Raw genomic sequence first — 17,694 nt, forward strand, 5'->3', positions numbered from 1 at the left:
TTGGCAATTCAGTGAGAATAAAATACAGACTACAACAATTAGCCATGTTTATACATGAAGGTACACATGAAGGTAGTAATTGACAGAGTGCAAACTAAGTCAATAAGGAGTGGAAAAGTCATTCAATATTCCTTCTTGGTCTTGGCACTTATCTATTTAAGTAGTTCTCTTTTTACTATTTTATTTAGAATATATTATAAGGATTACCTCTTGATTTTATCAAATACCTCTTTAGCATCTACTGATGACAATCATAGTTTTTCTCCTTTCATTTGTTTTTGTGCCAGAGTATGCTGATAGATTTTTCAGACTTGAACCTGACATTAGTTTTCTCTCCCTAGTCTATTTTGGCCTATTATGTTGCTCTTTTTTCTAGTAAGATTAAGACTGAATTCCTTTCTTTTTTCATCTTCAGTCTTCAACAATGAACACATTTAAGCCATACTTTTTTCTGAGTTAAGTTCCTACTATGTCCCATAGGTTTTGGAAGAAGCATTCTTTTTATTTCTTTCTAGATAATATGAAAGTCTAATTTTGATTTCTTCTTTAATTCTGCATCAATTTGATTGAGGAGACTCAAAGAGACCAGAACTGGTGCTCAACAGAAAAGGAGCCAGATTCAGGTCACCATGTTCCCAAAAGCTGTAGGCGAAGAATTAAATGTTACATTTTAATGAAGTAATTTGATTTAATAAAATCATGAAATTTCAACTTGGAAGATATCCCAGAACTATGTAATGCATCAGTTCTCTTCTCTACAAAATCCCTAACAAATGATTTTCAGGCTCTTCTTGAAGCTCATGTATCTGTTACACTGTTATACTAGATCATACAGTGTTTTGTTATGGTATTTTTCTGATTCTATTTTCTTTCCAAAACTACTAGACACTCAAGATATTTGGAACTCATTATTCTATTTCTTTGTTGTATTTAGCAGTAACATTGTTCCTTGTAATTACTACTCTTTAAGACTTGTTTTGCCTTCTGGAACCACAGTAAATAAATTTAATGCCTCTTCCACTAGACAACCTTTCAAATATTTAAACAGTTACCTGCCTCCTTTCCCAAAGGCTTTCTTCTCTAGACCAAACAACCTTATTTAATTCAAACTTTTTCATACAGAGTCATTTTTGAGATTTCTTGCCATCCTAATTTCTTTCATTTGTATGCATTCCAGTTGGTTAATATCCTTGTGAAACTTTACTGAAATACACTAAACTGTTTCCAGGGATGTCTCAAAAGTGAGAGTCCAATGGAATTATTATCTTCTTTTTAAAAACCCTTCACTTTAGTTAATGCCCACTAAGATTTCACTAGCCTTATGGTACTGGTAGTACATTCTTGGCTTCTACTTCTGATAGTGGTAGTAATTGGCAAAATACCCAATATTTCTTACACCAATATCTGGTAAGCCATAGACAATATGATTTATACTCTGGACTCTAATTAATCATATTATTGCTTTGGTCCTCTCATTTATACAGTAGGGCTAATATTAACACTAACTCATAGGACTTTTAAGACAATTAAATGATCTGACATATGCAAAGCAGTTAGAACAGTAATAAATGCTAACCATTCAATAAATATTAATTATTAGAATTATTAATGTTGTTGTTACTATTGTTATTATCCCTTTTGACATCACTCTCAAACATTTTTTAAAGCTAAACTCAACCATGAAGAATATGTGCAGTTGATATATTTAGTCTTGAAGGAAAACTTTAGAAAGATTATTGTAATCCAATAAGATAAAAATTATGATAATAAAACTATCAACTATACAAACTAAGAAAAGGGTTTATCTATAAAAGAACAACCTGTACCCTTTGACTGTATGTCACATTTGGTCAAAGAATGCCTAAACAGGATTGTATCAGGCAATGCTCAATCAGGAGACAGAAGATAGAAACCGCACCAGTCATTTTAACAGAGAAAATTTAATATGAGGAATTATTAACTAGTAAAATACATGGCTAACTACTTTAAAAGGATAAAAAAAGACTACGAAAGAATATCAAAATAGAAAATGTAGGAACAACTACTATCTCTGTGGCTGAGGGACAGTATCCAAGGAAGGAATAAATGAAGAGTCTCTCTCTCTGAGGCTGAGATTCATACTCCCGTAGGAAAGGGTGTAACTGCAGCCTACTGGATGGCAGAGGAGTTCGTTGGGGTGTTGGTGGACTACAGATAATGGGTAGGCATCGTCCTGCTGGGGTACCAGTGAGCATCACTGGCTCTCCCATATCCTGCTGACAGCCAGTGCCAGATGAGCAAGAAGAAATGTATATGAGAAACTGGAAAAAGAAGCTGCTTCCTCTTCTTTGCCTTGTGGTTTTCCTCCAGTGGGGTAGGGGGGTGGGGGGTGGGGAAATGGATTTAGAACTGAGAGACAATAAATATCAATATCAATTTATTGGCAGAAAGGGCTAACCCAACATAGCAATCATAATGGTCTAAACATTCTTTTTTTAAAAAGATTTATTTATTTATTTGAGAGAGAGAGAGAGCACTCAGGGGGAGGGGCAGAGGGAGAGAGTCTTAAGCAGACTCCACACTGAGCACAGAGCCCAAAGTGGGGCTCGAGCTCACCATCCTGAGATCACGACCTGAGCCAAAACCAAAAGTCAGATGCCTAACTGTGCCACCCAGACACCCCCATAATGGTCTAAACATTCTAATATTAATATTCAGGCATTTGAAAACTCTAATACAGATATTTGTTTTCCTACAAAAAGTAGTAACAATAAATATTATTGCAGAAATTGCCACAGACATGTAACATTCAATTCAAAAAATTTCAAATGGGGGCACCTGGGTGGCTCAGATGGTTAAGCGTCTGCCTTTGGCTCAGGTCATGATCTCAGGGTCCTGGGATTGAACTCCGCATTGGGCTCCCTGCTCAGCAGGAGCCTGCTTCTTCCTCTCCCTCTACTGCTCCCCCTGCTTGTACTCTCTCACTCTCTCTGTTGAATAAATAAATCAAATCTTTAAAAAAATTTTTTTTCAAATGGGTGACTGTAAACACTCTGCCTTTTCAAAACTCAAAATCTACTGAAATAGACTCCTGGATGGTCAATTGTTATATAATATGTTCAAATAGAAGTATGCATAAGAAGCTGTAAGAATGAAATCTGCATATTTCTGGCCGAATTCAGTTAAAACAAAGAGACGGATAATACTCTACAGGATTTTGACATGAGTCCTCAGGGAATATTTTACTCTGGAAATTCTGGTGTCAGGAAATTAAGACAAATTAAGTTCAAAGAAGGAAGATAAGAATGATGAATGGAATAGAGAGATTGGTTTGTGAAGGGAAAGGTTAACAGAAATAAATCTATATAGATTAGCTAAGTGACAGGAAAAGCAGAAAGCTGACAAGCAAGAATTAAATGTAAATGCAAAAAGAATAACAGAATACATGGAATTTAGTCTAACCCCACAGGCTTTATAATTGGGGAAGATGTGGGGCTTGAGTTAGTCTTTAAGAATGGGTAATATTCAACTGAAAGAAGTTACAACATGTTGATAGATGGAGGGCTTGAGCAAAACCCTATGATGGAAAACTGTTGAGCAACCATTTGGGCTAATACAGAAGACTGTGTAGAGATCCAAGAAAGTCTCCCTGTGACAGCAAGGAGCGTTTCTCTGCCAGAGTAGGTGCAGGGAAATGCTGAATGGATGAGAGAGTAGTTGAACGAATTATTAAAGAATATTTGAAGAAGGAGCCCCATTTCAGAAAGCACCCAAAGTTGAAGAGTCTGAACATCACCTTGTAGGCCATGGAGAGTAATTGAAGAGTTTGTTGTCTTTTGTAAAAAGAATGCTTTCAAGTCACTAGCAGCATGTATCATGGATAGGAGATGTGGATATACTTGGGACCTGGAATACCAGTTTGGAGTCCATTTCACTGATCCAGACAAGACTCTTTATGTGTAGGCCAGACCTTCAAAATAGCTAGATTCTTGGTTCTTCTGCTTTCACATTTATAGTTTTCTTACCAGATAGGTCATGTGGTTTGCAAAAAATAAATTTTCGTTTTCATTGTAGCTTTATCAAGTAATCATGAATTGAAGAGAATCATTTTTTTCATTTATTCCAGAGCAAAAGACAGAAGTGAAAACTAAACACAGTTGTGGAATCCCATGTTTAAACATCTTTCCTAACAGAACACAGCATAGAGAAGGGTAACAAGCATACCCCATTCAGGAAGATACTTCCAAAGTCACAATCCCTGTGTTAACTCAGCCAGAAGACAGGAAAATAATTTTCCCCCTCCTTTTTCTCTCTTGTTCCCAGAATTCACTATCTACACCTACCTTAATTAAAGTAATTATCCTTTAAGTGTGTGAAACAGTAAGCTTGATTCACAGCAGGTAAAAGACCAGAACTAGTAACTGAGCTGGGTGGATCGTTTTACCCTTTTGAATGTCTTAGTCTCTGCCTCTTCCTGAGCTCCCAGGTCCTGATCCACAATTAGCCAGGAACTCTACAAATGTTTCATAATTCTTTAGGTTCCCACCCACCTCCTCCTTCAATTCTGAAGTCCTTGGTAGTAAACTATTTTGTCAATGCAACTTAGACTAAGTAGCTTTTTTCACTCTTTTTGAATTTCTAATGTATGTGTGTATGTCTATCCACTATACACACATACACACACACTCCAAAGTAAAATTAAAGTTGTATATGTATTCCCTAAAAGAAAATAGACATATTTTTGTCCACACATTATCTTGACAAAGTTTATAAATCTGTTCAACTATATATACTCTGACATTTGGAAACCTACACCAGATTTTATGACAAGTTAGAAATAGGATCCTATAGGTACCTCTGAGGATACTTCTACTAATAGCCTTGGAGAAGTATGCTCTAGAAATTCATTCCATTACCCTACCTTATGACTTCTGCAATCATGACTTCCACAGGTACTCTGAAGAAAAGTTATGCTATTGACAGAGACTAATCTTCATAAAACACTGTTCTACAAATTTATTCCACATTTTCTACCACCAATTCTTGGTCTTCTGGAGGGGTCTCCTTTTGAACATTCACTTGTCAAATTCCTAACCTTTACAAAGACCAATTCAAATGCCATCTCTTTCACAAAGCCTCGTTTGAGACTTTGTCCCACCAACCACATCCTAATTCTTCTGCCTATAAGCTCTCGTAGCAGTTTTTATATCTGTTTTGGCATTTTTCAAATTCTGCTTAAATTATAGTCATATGTATATTTATCTCATCCCTTGTACTTAGATTGACATTCCTTGAGGTTAGAAGCTATGTTCTGCTGATATTATTATCCACAACTCCCAGTATTGTGCCTGAGTTAAAATACTCAGTAATTGATTATCAAGTTTAATTCGGGAAGCCAGATATAGTCACTGAGAAGGCTTCAGTAGGAGTTAATATTGGCAGGATGTCTGTAATGAAACCATTAAAATGCTCCCTCCTTGTGCTGGGAAGTTTATTCATTTTCTTCAGATTATATTTTAATGAAGTTCTGTGATGGAAAATAAAAAGAAATACTTGTGTGTATTAGTCTATTCATATGAAGCTGGTTTTATGAATTCAAAGGGATTAGATAAATTTGATCTCACATATTGCAAAACCTAATGAGTTGTGATTTCTCCTTCTGTAAATGAAAAAGCTTAAATTAAATTCCAGGGAAGTTACTTGGTGTCACTTAATCTTCAGTAATAAAATAAAGACTATGAGTCTGCAACTCTAAACAATTACTTTACTAATTCCCATTTCCCATTAAATTTTGAGGGAAACTGAGCAGTTAGAATAAAGGTACATTGAAAAGTAGAATGAGGGGCGCCTGGGTGGCTCAGTCGTTAAGCGTCTGCCTTCGGCTCAGGTCATGATCCCAAGGTCCTGGGATGGAGCCCCGCATTGGGCTCCCTGCTCAGTAGGAAGCCTGCTTCTCCCTCTCCCACTCCCCCTACTTGTGTTCCCTCTCTTGCTGTGTCTCTCTCTGTCAAATAATTAAATAAAATCTTTAAAAAAAAAGTAGAGTGAAAGTGTACCAGATTTAAAAATAAAAAATATAAACTATTTGTGTGAAATATTTAAAACTGTTGTTTCACTTTTCTAAAAAGTTGAGTATCTGCCCCCTGCCATGGAGCATGCCTCCAAACAACAGAAGCCTTGACATTTCCTGGACTTAGTTTCTTCTTGGAAAATGCCTAAAACATCTGACTTATGACCATTTTGTTTCAGTAGCCTAAGAACCAGACTGTCATACAAAGCTGCTACAATGAAAGTTGCAAAGCTTCCTCCCTTAAAAGCCCCCCCTCAAAAAAAGAAAAAGTAAATTAGCCCATGAACAGAACAGTTTATGAGGAAAGGGAAGGCTATCTTTTTTTTTTTAACTTGAAAGACAAGTTTTTCTTTCCAAAAAAATCCTAGAATACATAAAACGCCTTAAAAACCTGAATATGGCTTCTGGAAATGCCATTTTTTTGACAGGTAATTGCAAATAGAGTCTCACACAGAAAGAGAAAGAAGGGATTTTTAAGAGAGACAAAATCTGGGGAAGGGGGAAAGAAAAAATAAAGCTGGCAGCAGGAACACTGGGAAAGCATACTTGTCACAAATCATACTTGCCCTGCGGTTATCTCTTTTCATTTCTTTGAATCTCTTTTTCTTCCTTGGAAATCCAGCGTGATTTTATAGCTTATGACCTGAGCCAACTACAGCTGTGGTATTTCTGCTAAAAGCCCAAACCATTAAGACAAAAACAGGCTTGTCGTGATCACCAAGACAGGCTTGTTTGTGCATTTCATTTCATTTTGAACTGTGACAGGTAAAATTGAGTTCCTGATGGCAGACAGTGGGACTTGGAGATCAAATAGTTCAGCATGCTCAGCTACAACTTGTTCTTGCAAATATGTCATAGCAGTCAGGATTGAACAAAAAATAAGCAGATTGGACAAGATAATTTAAGCAGCTACTAAGAAAAACAAAAATGATTTCTCTTTTCTCATGCATTTTTAAATTTCCAGAAGGCTATTAAATTATTGAAGTATTTCCAAAAGGTATGAAATACATGGAATCATCATTATTAGCCACATTAATAACATATTTATTAATTGGTCCATGTGTCATATTTGGCACTCGGGGAGTTTAAAAAGAAAGAGAGGACATATATAAAATCAAGATGAATTTATACATCTTTAATTAGATAGTCTCATCATCATGCTCATAAACCTTTGAAATGCTCTCTTAAACATCTGAGGAAAAATAAAGTTATATGTGCTAAAGCATTAAGATTATTAAACTTTCTCATCCTTCAAGCCTCCAGTTGTATGTCGCCTCCTCAGAGAGGCCAGCTCTGATTAATCTCTTTTAAAAGTTCTTCCCTTCAGTCTCTCTGTCCCATTCATTTACTTCTAAGTATTTCCTGTTTAAAATGTTTTTCTTATTAGCTTTTTAATCTGTCTCTACCACTATCAAAGAAAAAAAATGCAACATACAGATTAAATAGGTAAGGAAAAGACCGTATTCAAGACTATCTAAATAGAGGACAGAGATTGAACTCAACTCTACTGAAACAAAATGCTGGGAAATTTGTAATATGTGGGGTGAGCTAGTGGCAATAGCAGGGAAATGGATCAATTTGATTAGGTCATCTGTGTTTGCTAATTGGCGCTTAATCAAAGTGAGATATCTATTTTGCTTCTAAACCTAAGTGGCAAATACAGTTCCTGACACACATGTCCTTAATCAAATTCTGGGGGCACCTGGGTGGCTCAGTCGTTAAGCGTCTGCCTTCGGCTCAAGTCATGATCCCAGATTCCTGGAATCGAGCCCCGCATCAGGCTCCCTGCTCAGCAGGGAGTCTGCTTCTCCCTCTCCCATTCGCCTTGCTTGTGTTCCCTCTCTCGCAGTCTCTCTCTGTCAAATAAATAAATAAAATCTTTAAAAAAACCAAACAAATTCTGATAAATGAGCACATGAATGACTACACTGTACTTAACCTACATTGTGTAAGATATTTAATATCTTTAGGCCTCAGCGTCCTATAAAATTGGAACAATACATCTTATGGGTTGTTGTTAAGATTAAATAGTATGTTCTTTCAATTCTCCTGACATAAGAATAGTTACAAACTTAAGGCCTGTTAAATTGATCAATTGGGGAATATAAAATTACTTGCCTGTCATATGGTGGTTCCTCAAAAAGTCAAACGTAAAAGTACTTTATGATCCATCAATTCCACTTCTAGGTAGATACCCCAAAGAGATGAAAGCAGGGACTCTAACAAATACTTGCACACTGATGTTCAGACTACCACTGTTCACAGAGGCTAAGAGGTGCAAACAACTCAAATGTCTATCAATAGAGGAATAAACAAAAAGCGATATGTACCTATATACAACATTATATTTTTCAGTCATAAAAAGAAATGAATTTCTCACGTGTGGTACAGTATGGATAAACCTTGAAAATGTTATGCTAACTGAAATAAGCCAGGCTAAGAAGGACAAATATTATACGATTCCAGTTATATGAGGTATCTAGAAGAGGCAAAGTCAGAAGGTAGGATGGAGAGTACCAAGGACTGGGGGCAGTGGGGGGTGGGGAGTTATTGTTTAATGGGTATGGAATTTCTGTGTGGGATAATGAAAAATGCTGGAAATGGATATTGGCAATCTTTAAACAACATTGTGAATATACTTAATGCCACTGAGTTGTATATTCAAAATGTTTAGAATGGTAAATTTTGTTACATATGTTTCATACTGATAAAAAATTAGTGAATAGACATTAAAAATAATTATTCCCCTGTAGTGTAGATACGTCTTTCATCATGAGTAAATTTCTTGCTGGCTGGCGAGGGTTGCACAGTGCCATGGAAAATGCCCCAGACATGGATTCAGAAGATTTTTCTTCTCCAGTTTCAGCTCTGTCACTTACTAGTAATAAAAATTTGAGCAAGTCACTTAGGTCCTTTGCACCTTAGTTTCTTCTAGTTACAGTATCCAACAGAGTTGCTTTGCGTACTAAAATTAAAGGAAATAATTCATATAAAGGGCTTTGTAAATTCCAACAATTATATAAGTAGATGGGAGCAGTTTTATTATATATTCCTTTAAGAAGCTTAATCTTTTCACTGAAATGTGCTTATTAATTGCTATTTAAGTACCCTAAAATATTAAATTATTGTTGCTAAGATTCAGCCAAGGTGCCTTTTTTTCTCTGTGTATTAAATTATAAGTTTTTAGAATGAAAAAGAACGCTGAATTTCTAAAGAAACCATATTTCTCTTTAGCATTCTTAATAGCAAATGGGTCATTAAACCTTTCTTTTCCATAACTTTTGTTCATTGTGTAGTCTCACTGTACAGACCTTAGGAAGAAAGGATAACTATATTATACCCTGTCTGGAAAAAAAATGGCCTTCATTCATATGTAATTACAAGTATTAAAAAATTTTACTTTGCTACCTCCTCTCATCTTCCATTCCAAACCATACAAACCATTATCAGTCTTCCCATTGTCAGACATATGATAGTTTGACATGGCACTCTATTCAATTGACATTACTTTGTAAAACTCTCTGGATACATAATTACATTGAAAAAAATCTAAAAAGTAACATAAATTACTTGTTTTAACCTCATAACTTAATACCAAAATTAGTGTGGTTGAACAAACATCAACTAATTTTTTGTTTCCCTCCTTAGCGGTTATGTCTTTGACTATGATTACTACAGAGAAGATTTCTACAATCGGTATGTAAATTTTTCATTCTTATTTTCCTTTGATTTAAATTCTTTTAATTGCTTTGTATATTTCATTTGGTATTCTTGATTGATGTTTAAAATAAAGAAAGTTCTTTACTAACTCCCAAAAAATATAATGTAGACAGATTTTCTTATGTTCATTGTGCTTACTGAAGCATAGTACATCTTGGACTTTTAGGACTTCAGAGGTTCTTAAGCCAAAAGTTCGGTTATGGAATATTTGAATAACATCCCCAAAATTTAATGAACCAATATTGTTTTCCAGGTCTGTTGATGACTTAGGATTCTTCAAGACTGAAAGTTTTGTAAACTCGGAAAATGAGTCCAACCTTCTAAAATATCTGTTTTCAGTATGACACATTGCAGTGTTAGTTGGTTAGATTGGTTAGATTCAGTAAAAATTACAGACGGTTCTTGCTTTGCATAGTAGTGTTGGATCATAAAGGAAACCATACAAAGTGATGTTAATAATAAGTGGAAAAAACAATCTTCCATCACCTCTAAAAATGTTTGTAAACACATTAAAAATTCTCTTACTGTTGGTTATAAATAATAGAGAAATGCAGTAAAATTGTTCTAAGTACACTATAATTTAAAGACAGTAAAAATATTGAGAATTCATGTGTTTTAGTTCTTTGTAAAAAGACCTGTCCAAAGGTAATTTGAGCAGGGCTTGCGTTCTGTACAACTTACTCTACGGAGCTAGCATCCTTCTTGTGCCTCGGTGAGGTGCCCTACTCCTTTCGAAGGCTGGACCAGCTCCAACAGTTTATCAGCATTGTGAACTATCTCTGTGGTTCTTTTGCCAGTGTCACTTCTTCTGGGGCATCGTTATCCCTCTTTATCCCTTCACAACTGTTTTCCTCATTTATGTCAATCTGTTGCTTTTCCTAAGTTCCTCTGGTTCGGTATCTAGAGTCTCTCCAGTAGAAGAGTGTCAACAGTCCCCGGTCAGCTCTTTCTTGCACAGTTCCATCCCACTTAATTTTTTCACTTCCAGTGTTATCCCTCTTCTCTTCTTTGCTGCACTTTCATCTTTGTTGGCCAGTTTCCTCTTTTGATTACCCATTTTTGTCAAGGTTTATCACTGGCAACAAGGAGACAATACAACTACGGAGTTACCGTCCGGTTTGCGCAGTATAACAGATGCACGGCAACCGGAGAGACTTTGAATGAAGTGACGTGACCGGGCACTGATCATGATGCGCCTGTTATTTGCACAGTGCTTTGTGGACTGAAAAACTAGCAGCCAAGTTTGGACTTTATGAAATTACAGTTACTATGTGGCAACTGAAATTTGATTTGTGCTGTGGGAAGACGTGTTATTTAACTAAACATGGGTTGAAATTCTGAGATATGCAAATCAAGGGCCAACTGTACAGAGATCATTAGACCACACACATAAAAATGAGGCAAATATCTTTTAAGCTTTTCAATTGCACGTTCTAGTCAAACAACAACAACAAAAATCCCAAGGTATAAAAAAATGCAAACTTGGAAAAATAGTTCGTAACGGACATTTTTAATAGGGAAGAAACTTCATGATCCCTTGGATGGTCCTGGTTCGTTTGCTCCAGCTACGCAGCTCCTTTCTCAGCTCCACAAGAACACCGTGTACCCTCCTCCCTCAGCACCTTCTTCCATGCTGCTCCTTCTCATTCCTCCCTCTGTCCTCTAGTTAACTTGCCTTCATCCCTCAGCTCTCAGCATGAACACCACTCTCAGACTAAATTAAGTTCCTCTGTTCCCCTCTCTCAGCACCCAGCAGTATCCTTCACAGCACTTCTGCTTTTTACTGCCGTCTTTCTTTGTGATGACAGTATTTGATTCATGTCTGCCTCTCTTCCTCCATGAAGGCAGGAAAGGTGCTCAAGTTTGCGTATTATTGTATCCTCAGGCAATATCATTAAGTCTCAAACATAGCGGATACCAGTTTATGTTCTTAATTCATCTTCTTGGATTTAGAGAGACATTGGTTTTCCCATGGTCTTACAATAAATTCATGACCAAACTACAAGTATAAACTATTCATTTAGATTCAAAAGCCAACTGTGTGAATATGCAAAATGGGAGGGGAGCAATATTAGTCTATGGAGTTAAATCAAAGGAGACAGCCTTACCTAAAGGGAAACCAGACCACAACCATACCTTTATCACCACTATGTTCAACTACTCAGTTAAGCAAGTTATTCCACTAGGTACATCCTTATGATCAAATATGAATTTTAAAAGATAATTTTCTCAAATCATTTTTATAATTTATACAAGATACAATATTTTATTGTAAATATTAAATAGTTTGTAATAACTTGTCCTAAAAATGATCTGAAGATCTGGCAGCATAAAACAATCCCATTTACTATTAAGAAAAGACACCATTTAAATAGTCTGCATACTATTTGAAAATTTTAGTTTAGACAAGTCTAAAGACTCTTTTTATTTTTTTTATAATTTTTATTGTTATGTTAATCACCATACATTACATCATTAGTTTTTGATGTAGTGTTCCATGATTCATTGTTTGTGCATAGCACCCAGTGCTCCACGCAGAATGTGCCCTCTTTAATACCCATCACCAGGCTAACCCATCCCCCCACCCTAGACAAGTCTAAAGACTTTTTTTAAAAGATTTTATTTATTCATTTATTTGAGAGAGGGAGAGCACAAGTGGGATGAAGGACAGAGGGAGAAGCAGACTCCCTGCTGAGCAGGAGCCCGATGCAGCTCCATCCCAGGACGGTGGGATCATGACCTGAGCGAAAGGCAGACCCTTAACCAACTGAGCCACCCAGGTGCAGCTTAAAGACTTTTTTTTTTTCAGGATACAGACCCTGTCCTAATTGCTATGAATAAAGTTTTCAATTAGCATATGTTTAGTCTGTCAATATGAAACTGTTTTTGGCATTGTAGTCTCTTAAGTGTTTTCTATCTTGTGATTCCCTTCTACATTTAAAGAATTTCTACCTAAAATGGAGTTTCTATGTAAATTATAGCCCAATAAAATCATTAGGTAAATAGATGACTGATAGATAGATAGATGATAGCTAGATAGATGATAGACTGATGATGATAGATAAATCTGTCCTACCTGCCAAAGATTAAGAGCCTTAATCAGCCAAAGAGTTACAGAGCTTGAAGTTCTCAGATGATTCTTCACTACACAACAAAACAAACTGAACAATTCCGCAAATCATTTATTTATCTTATATAAAATCTGTGTGGCTTATAACGGTGCAAAAGATCATATGGTTGTATTGCTAACAGACTGTCTGAAGAATCTGTGTTCTTATTAGTTTATTTTCCATTTTTTGCCCTTGACTAAGAAAGATGTAAGCATCCGTCACTAATGGATAGAGTCCGGAGTTCCCTATGAAAATAGATTGTCATGAAAGGAAAACAGAATGGACAGGTTGGACGATATAAAGAGCTTACAAAGTGCTAACAGTTTTATGCACAGTAATTTCTCATAAACTACACTCTGCTTGAAATTGTGGTTAATTTTTTTCTCTTTTTACTAGTGGTGCAAACTTGGGCGAGTTGTTTAATACCACAAAACATGTTGTCTCCTCCATGAAGTGAGCAAGAAATTAATTCCTGCCTCATAAGATTGTTCTAAGGATTAAATGAAGTAACATATGAATAATGATCAGCATTGTGCCTGGTATATCCTGGTATATTTTTACTGCATAATCAATGTTCGCTACTAATAACAGCTAACAGTAACCATTAACAATGATGGTGAATGCAATTCTTATGCTGATATTCATGTAGCATTGTCCCTATGACTGAGAAATCAACTGGTTGGTCAATTATTCCAAATAGTCCATTGTGAGACCTCTTGATTATTCTATTTTTATCGTTTTCCCTTCTGCTCCCAAAGCATAATAGCTTAGACACTGCCATATATTCATACCCTATGGCTATCTGATTTCTGCCAGGTTTGAGAATTCTCATGTGATTGGGGATTTCAACCCTTAGATAGTTTCAGCTTAGATAACCACTTTACACAAAGTGCCATCATATTGTCATTGTTTTGATACGCTGGCCCAGCAGTAACTTCCCTAAAGACTAAGTTAGTGTCTGTTCATGGATTCAGAGATCATGAAGAGTATCACTAAATAATAGACTTGAATGGTTATTCTAAACTTTTTTTTCATATTACACAAAGCACTGCTCAGTAATTTACAGCATTAAATGGCATTTTCTTCTAAAAGGTCAAGTCTGACTCTAAATGAAGGACATTACATGTTATTAAAATTAAACATAAATATTTATATACTTCCAAGTAAAGTAAAAGGAGATATATACCTAAAATTATATTGAATCCCCCCAGGGAATGTTTTCAATTTCTGAGATATTGGCAGTGTTAATCCAATCTTTTTTCAATAGTATCAGAAATAGCACTGAGCAGATGATAACCCCCAGGATAAGTAAACTTGTGTTAATAGAGAAAAAGAAATGCCAGAAGTGCTTTACCATATAGAAAGCACATATGCATATTAAATGATGCGAAATGGGCATTGTTCAACTCTGGCACAATTTTGACCTTGTGTAACTTAACAGAAGAGAAACTACTAGAGTTGTAGTTAATGAAAAAAACTCCACGTCAAGTTGCAGTTACTTCATTGATTCCAGAGTACAGCATTTATTCATGAATCCTGGAAAAACATATTAGCAAGAGGCAATGTATGTTTCATTATGCAGGTTTAAATTACCATCTAATAGAATAGTATTCCACTTAAAACATTTGGAAATAATAGTATGGTACACTTGACAAAGCGTATAGATTTAGAGGCAGAAGACATAAATTTCAGGCCTAGCTGTGCATGTGCTGACTGGTTAAGTGACTTGGGCAAGTCACTTCATCCTTTTTTTTCTTCTTCATGGGCAAAATGACCTAACAATACCAACATTACAGAATTATAAACATTAATAAATAAGAGAATCATTTTACTGATTTATAACCTCAAAACAGCTATTTGAATTATGAACTTTTTCATTACCCAAAGCTGTATACAAAATATAGCAGACAGCACAGTTGTGCAAAAAGTAAAGCTTCCATTAAGGTCAAAAAATTGCAGAAAAGATCATTCAAGATTTCGATCAGCTTGCCTTTAAAAGCATGTTCAAGAAATATCTGCACAAGATCCAAGAAGACAACTTCACTGAAAATCTTAGAAAATTTTAATAACAAAAAACAATAAAAATTACTCATTTACTGGTCTCCAGTTAAGTGTGCCTTTGAAATTTTCTAATTCGGTTGAAACCAAAAACTTACTTGAAGTCAGAGTGGAAATTACAGACAGATTTTATGAATTTTGAGTAATTCAAGCAGTATAGAAAACAGATATAATGAGTAGGCTATACGAATCATTCATGTAGGGGGCTCCTGGGTGGTTCAGTCGTTAAGCATCTGCCTTTGGCTCAGGTCATGATCCCAGGGTCCTGGGATCGAGACCCACATCAGACTCCTGCTCAGCGGGAAGCCTGCTTCTCCCTCTCCCACTCCCCCCTGCCTGTGTTCCCTCTCTCACTGTCTCTCTCTCTGTTAAATAAATAAATAAAATCTTTTAAAAATATATTAAAAGAATCATTGATGTGGATTTTAAATACATCCCTTCCTAAAAATGAATAGGCACCTTAATTTGATTTTATAGACTATATATCTGTCAGAAGTTAAGCATGCTGAAGATAAGGGTTCAAGTTTGAATCAAGACACAAAGGGAGATCTCTGATCCTCTGGTTGCTGATCTTCACATATGCTACAGAGTCCCAGTGAGGACATGGCTCTGAACTTGTTCTCAAGGTTGGCTGTAGGCAGCCTAGTTGTTTAGCCGCTGGTCCAGACCACATGTTTTTGTTAACATTAAGCACATGGTGCCTATAACCTTTGATTCATAAGCAAGGAAAATGAAGAACTCTTTTTCATGAGGGAAATTTAGAAAAAAAAAGGTAATTACCAATTCTTGAAATCTATTTATCTAAACAATTTATCTAAAATTAAAATTCAGTGTTTGATAACAGAATATTATTCAAATAATACATTAATTTTTTTTAATTTTATAATCACATAAGTTGACCGTGAAAAATAGGCATTAAGCCAAAGTCAATCAGGTAATGATTATTAGAATATAGTATATCTGCTTGAGAAAATGCACCACAGCAATTAAAATAAATATTAGGAAGACCATTTAGCAGGCTTGAGAAATGTTTTTAATATAAACCAAGGAGAATTAGAGAGAATACATGACTATGCATATATTATGTTCTTAACTATGTGGAATATATGGATACTTGTGGAAAAAAGATTAGAAAATGATAATAGTTTTTTATTTTTATTTTATTTATTTATTTATTGAGAGGGAGAGGGAGAGAAAGAATCTTAGGCAAGCTCCACAACTAGTGTGGAGCTTGACACGGGGCTTGATCTCACAACACTGAGCCAAAATCAAGAGTCAGGGACACTTAACTGATTGAGCCACCCAACTGATTGAGCCACCCATGTACCCCATATAGGAGTTGTTTTAGAGTTTGAGATTGGGAGTTATGTTTTTTCATGTATTTTTTCAAAAATGTTGCCTTATTAAGCTTAAAGCTAACAAGATTTCAATAAAAACAAGCACTCAAAGTTATATTCATTTTATATGTCAATATGCCACCAAATTGCCTTTGTCCAAAACACAGCTAATTTTTAATAGCCAATATCCATATTCTTCTTAGAGACAAGCTATGTTTATTTTTATCAGGCATATAAATATTATTTACCAGATTTTGCCTTTTGCTAGGTAGTAAAATTACATAGCTCAGCTATTATTAAAGCAAACAGAATTCCAAACCAGAAATGAGCGCTCGAAAAGTAGAAACGTTTATTAAATAAAGCAAACTAAATCCTCAGATTTCTTTAATGGGTTTTTTTTTAGTAAAATTTGGTTACCTTTATCTTATTTCTTGCTTGAGAGTAGGCCTTTTAGGGTTCTTATTTTAAAACAGACATTGAGGAAGGAAAAATTGTGTGTTTGGCTTCATTATAAATCATTATGTATTTGACCAATAAATATTAGAGGGAAAACAGTATTCTACACATATTAGGGAAAATGAAGAACCACTAAAGAAAAGGAGAGGGAATATCATTCTAAGAGTGGAAGGAACCAAAAAAATGAGAAGAAGGAAGAAATTTTAAGCTTTTAACTGAACTTTGAGATTTGGATTCCATTTAATTCTATTGTATTGCAATCTTTGTTATCAGTCTATAATCCTAAATGGACAATTTCCTTTGTCCCAACAATTTTGCTTATCTAATACCTTATAAAGGTAAAATTTCTTAAATTTTCTATAAACAGAATTCTGATAAGAAAGCCAATGGTTGTGTCTCCCTTCATGGGTTACCTCTCATCTACTTCCCTTTGTATTTAGAAGAACCCTACATCTTATCTTGAATCCCAGAAAATCTGCCCCACTTCCCATTCTTACTTTGTTATGTTTTTGTGCATTAGGACAATACCTAGTCTTCCTTCCTTTTATTTCTGGTAAACTCAAGTGTAGCCAATGAAAATTAAGAAACTCCTCAACTCCATTGAATTTTGTAAAATTCAAAATTATGCTGTCGTGTGAAGTGTCCATACCCTTCTTTAGTTTTTTTTTTTTATAAATGACATATCCCTTTTTAAAATATAAGTTCTGATATTGCACATCTTCCCATCAGAGTGGCAGAAAGAATTGGTAAAACCTTACCTGATTCCTTGATGAGAAAGAAGTCATTGCCCTTTGATGCAACTCACCAAAATATTCAGAGAACAAGGGCTACGCTCTATAGGAATTGACAGCAAAGGACACGCACGACACATACTGAGTATGTGACTAAAATGTATGTTGCGTATCAAAAGCATGTCACAAATACAATGATATCCAGCTCTGTTTTCTCAACATAAGCTGAGGCC

General features: G+C 35.4%; 1 protein-coding gene across 10 annotated transcripts in view; it reads left to right on the top strand.

The window, feature by feature from the left end:
- RALYL (RALY RNA binding protein like) overlaps positions 1–17,694 on the top strand; it is a 685,749-nt gene that overhangs the window by 600,114 nt on the left and 67,941 nt on the right. For all 10 annotated transcript variants that reach the window (XM_027580147.2, XM_027580090.2, XM_027580099.1 and 7 more), the window contains one exon: positions 9,698–9,745. In XM_027580147.2, coding sequence (XP_027435948.1) covers positions 9,698–9,745 — 48 coding nt within the window. The remainder of the gene's footprint in view (positions 1–9,697; positions 9,746–17,694) is intronic.

This window comes from Zalophus californianus, chromosome 4 (assembly GCF_009762305.2).
Source record: "Zalophus californianus isolate mZalCal1 chromosome 4, mZalCal1.pri.v2, whole genome shotgun sequence".
NCBI lineage: Eukaryota > Metazoa > Chordata > Mammalia > Carnivora > Otariidae > Zalophus > Zalophus californianus.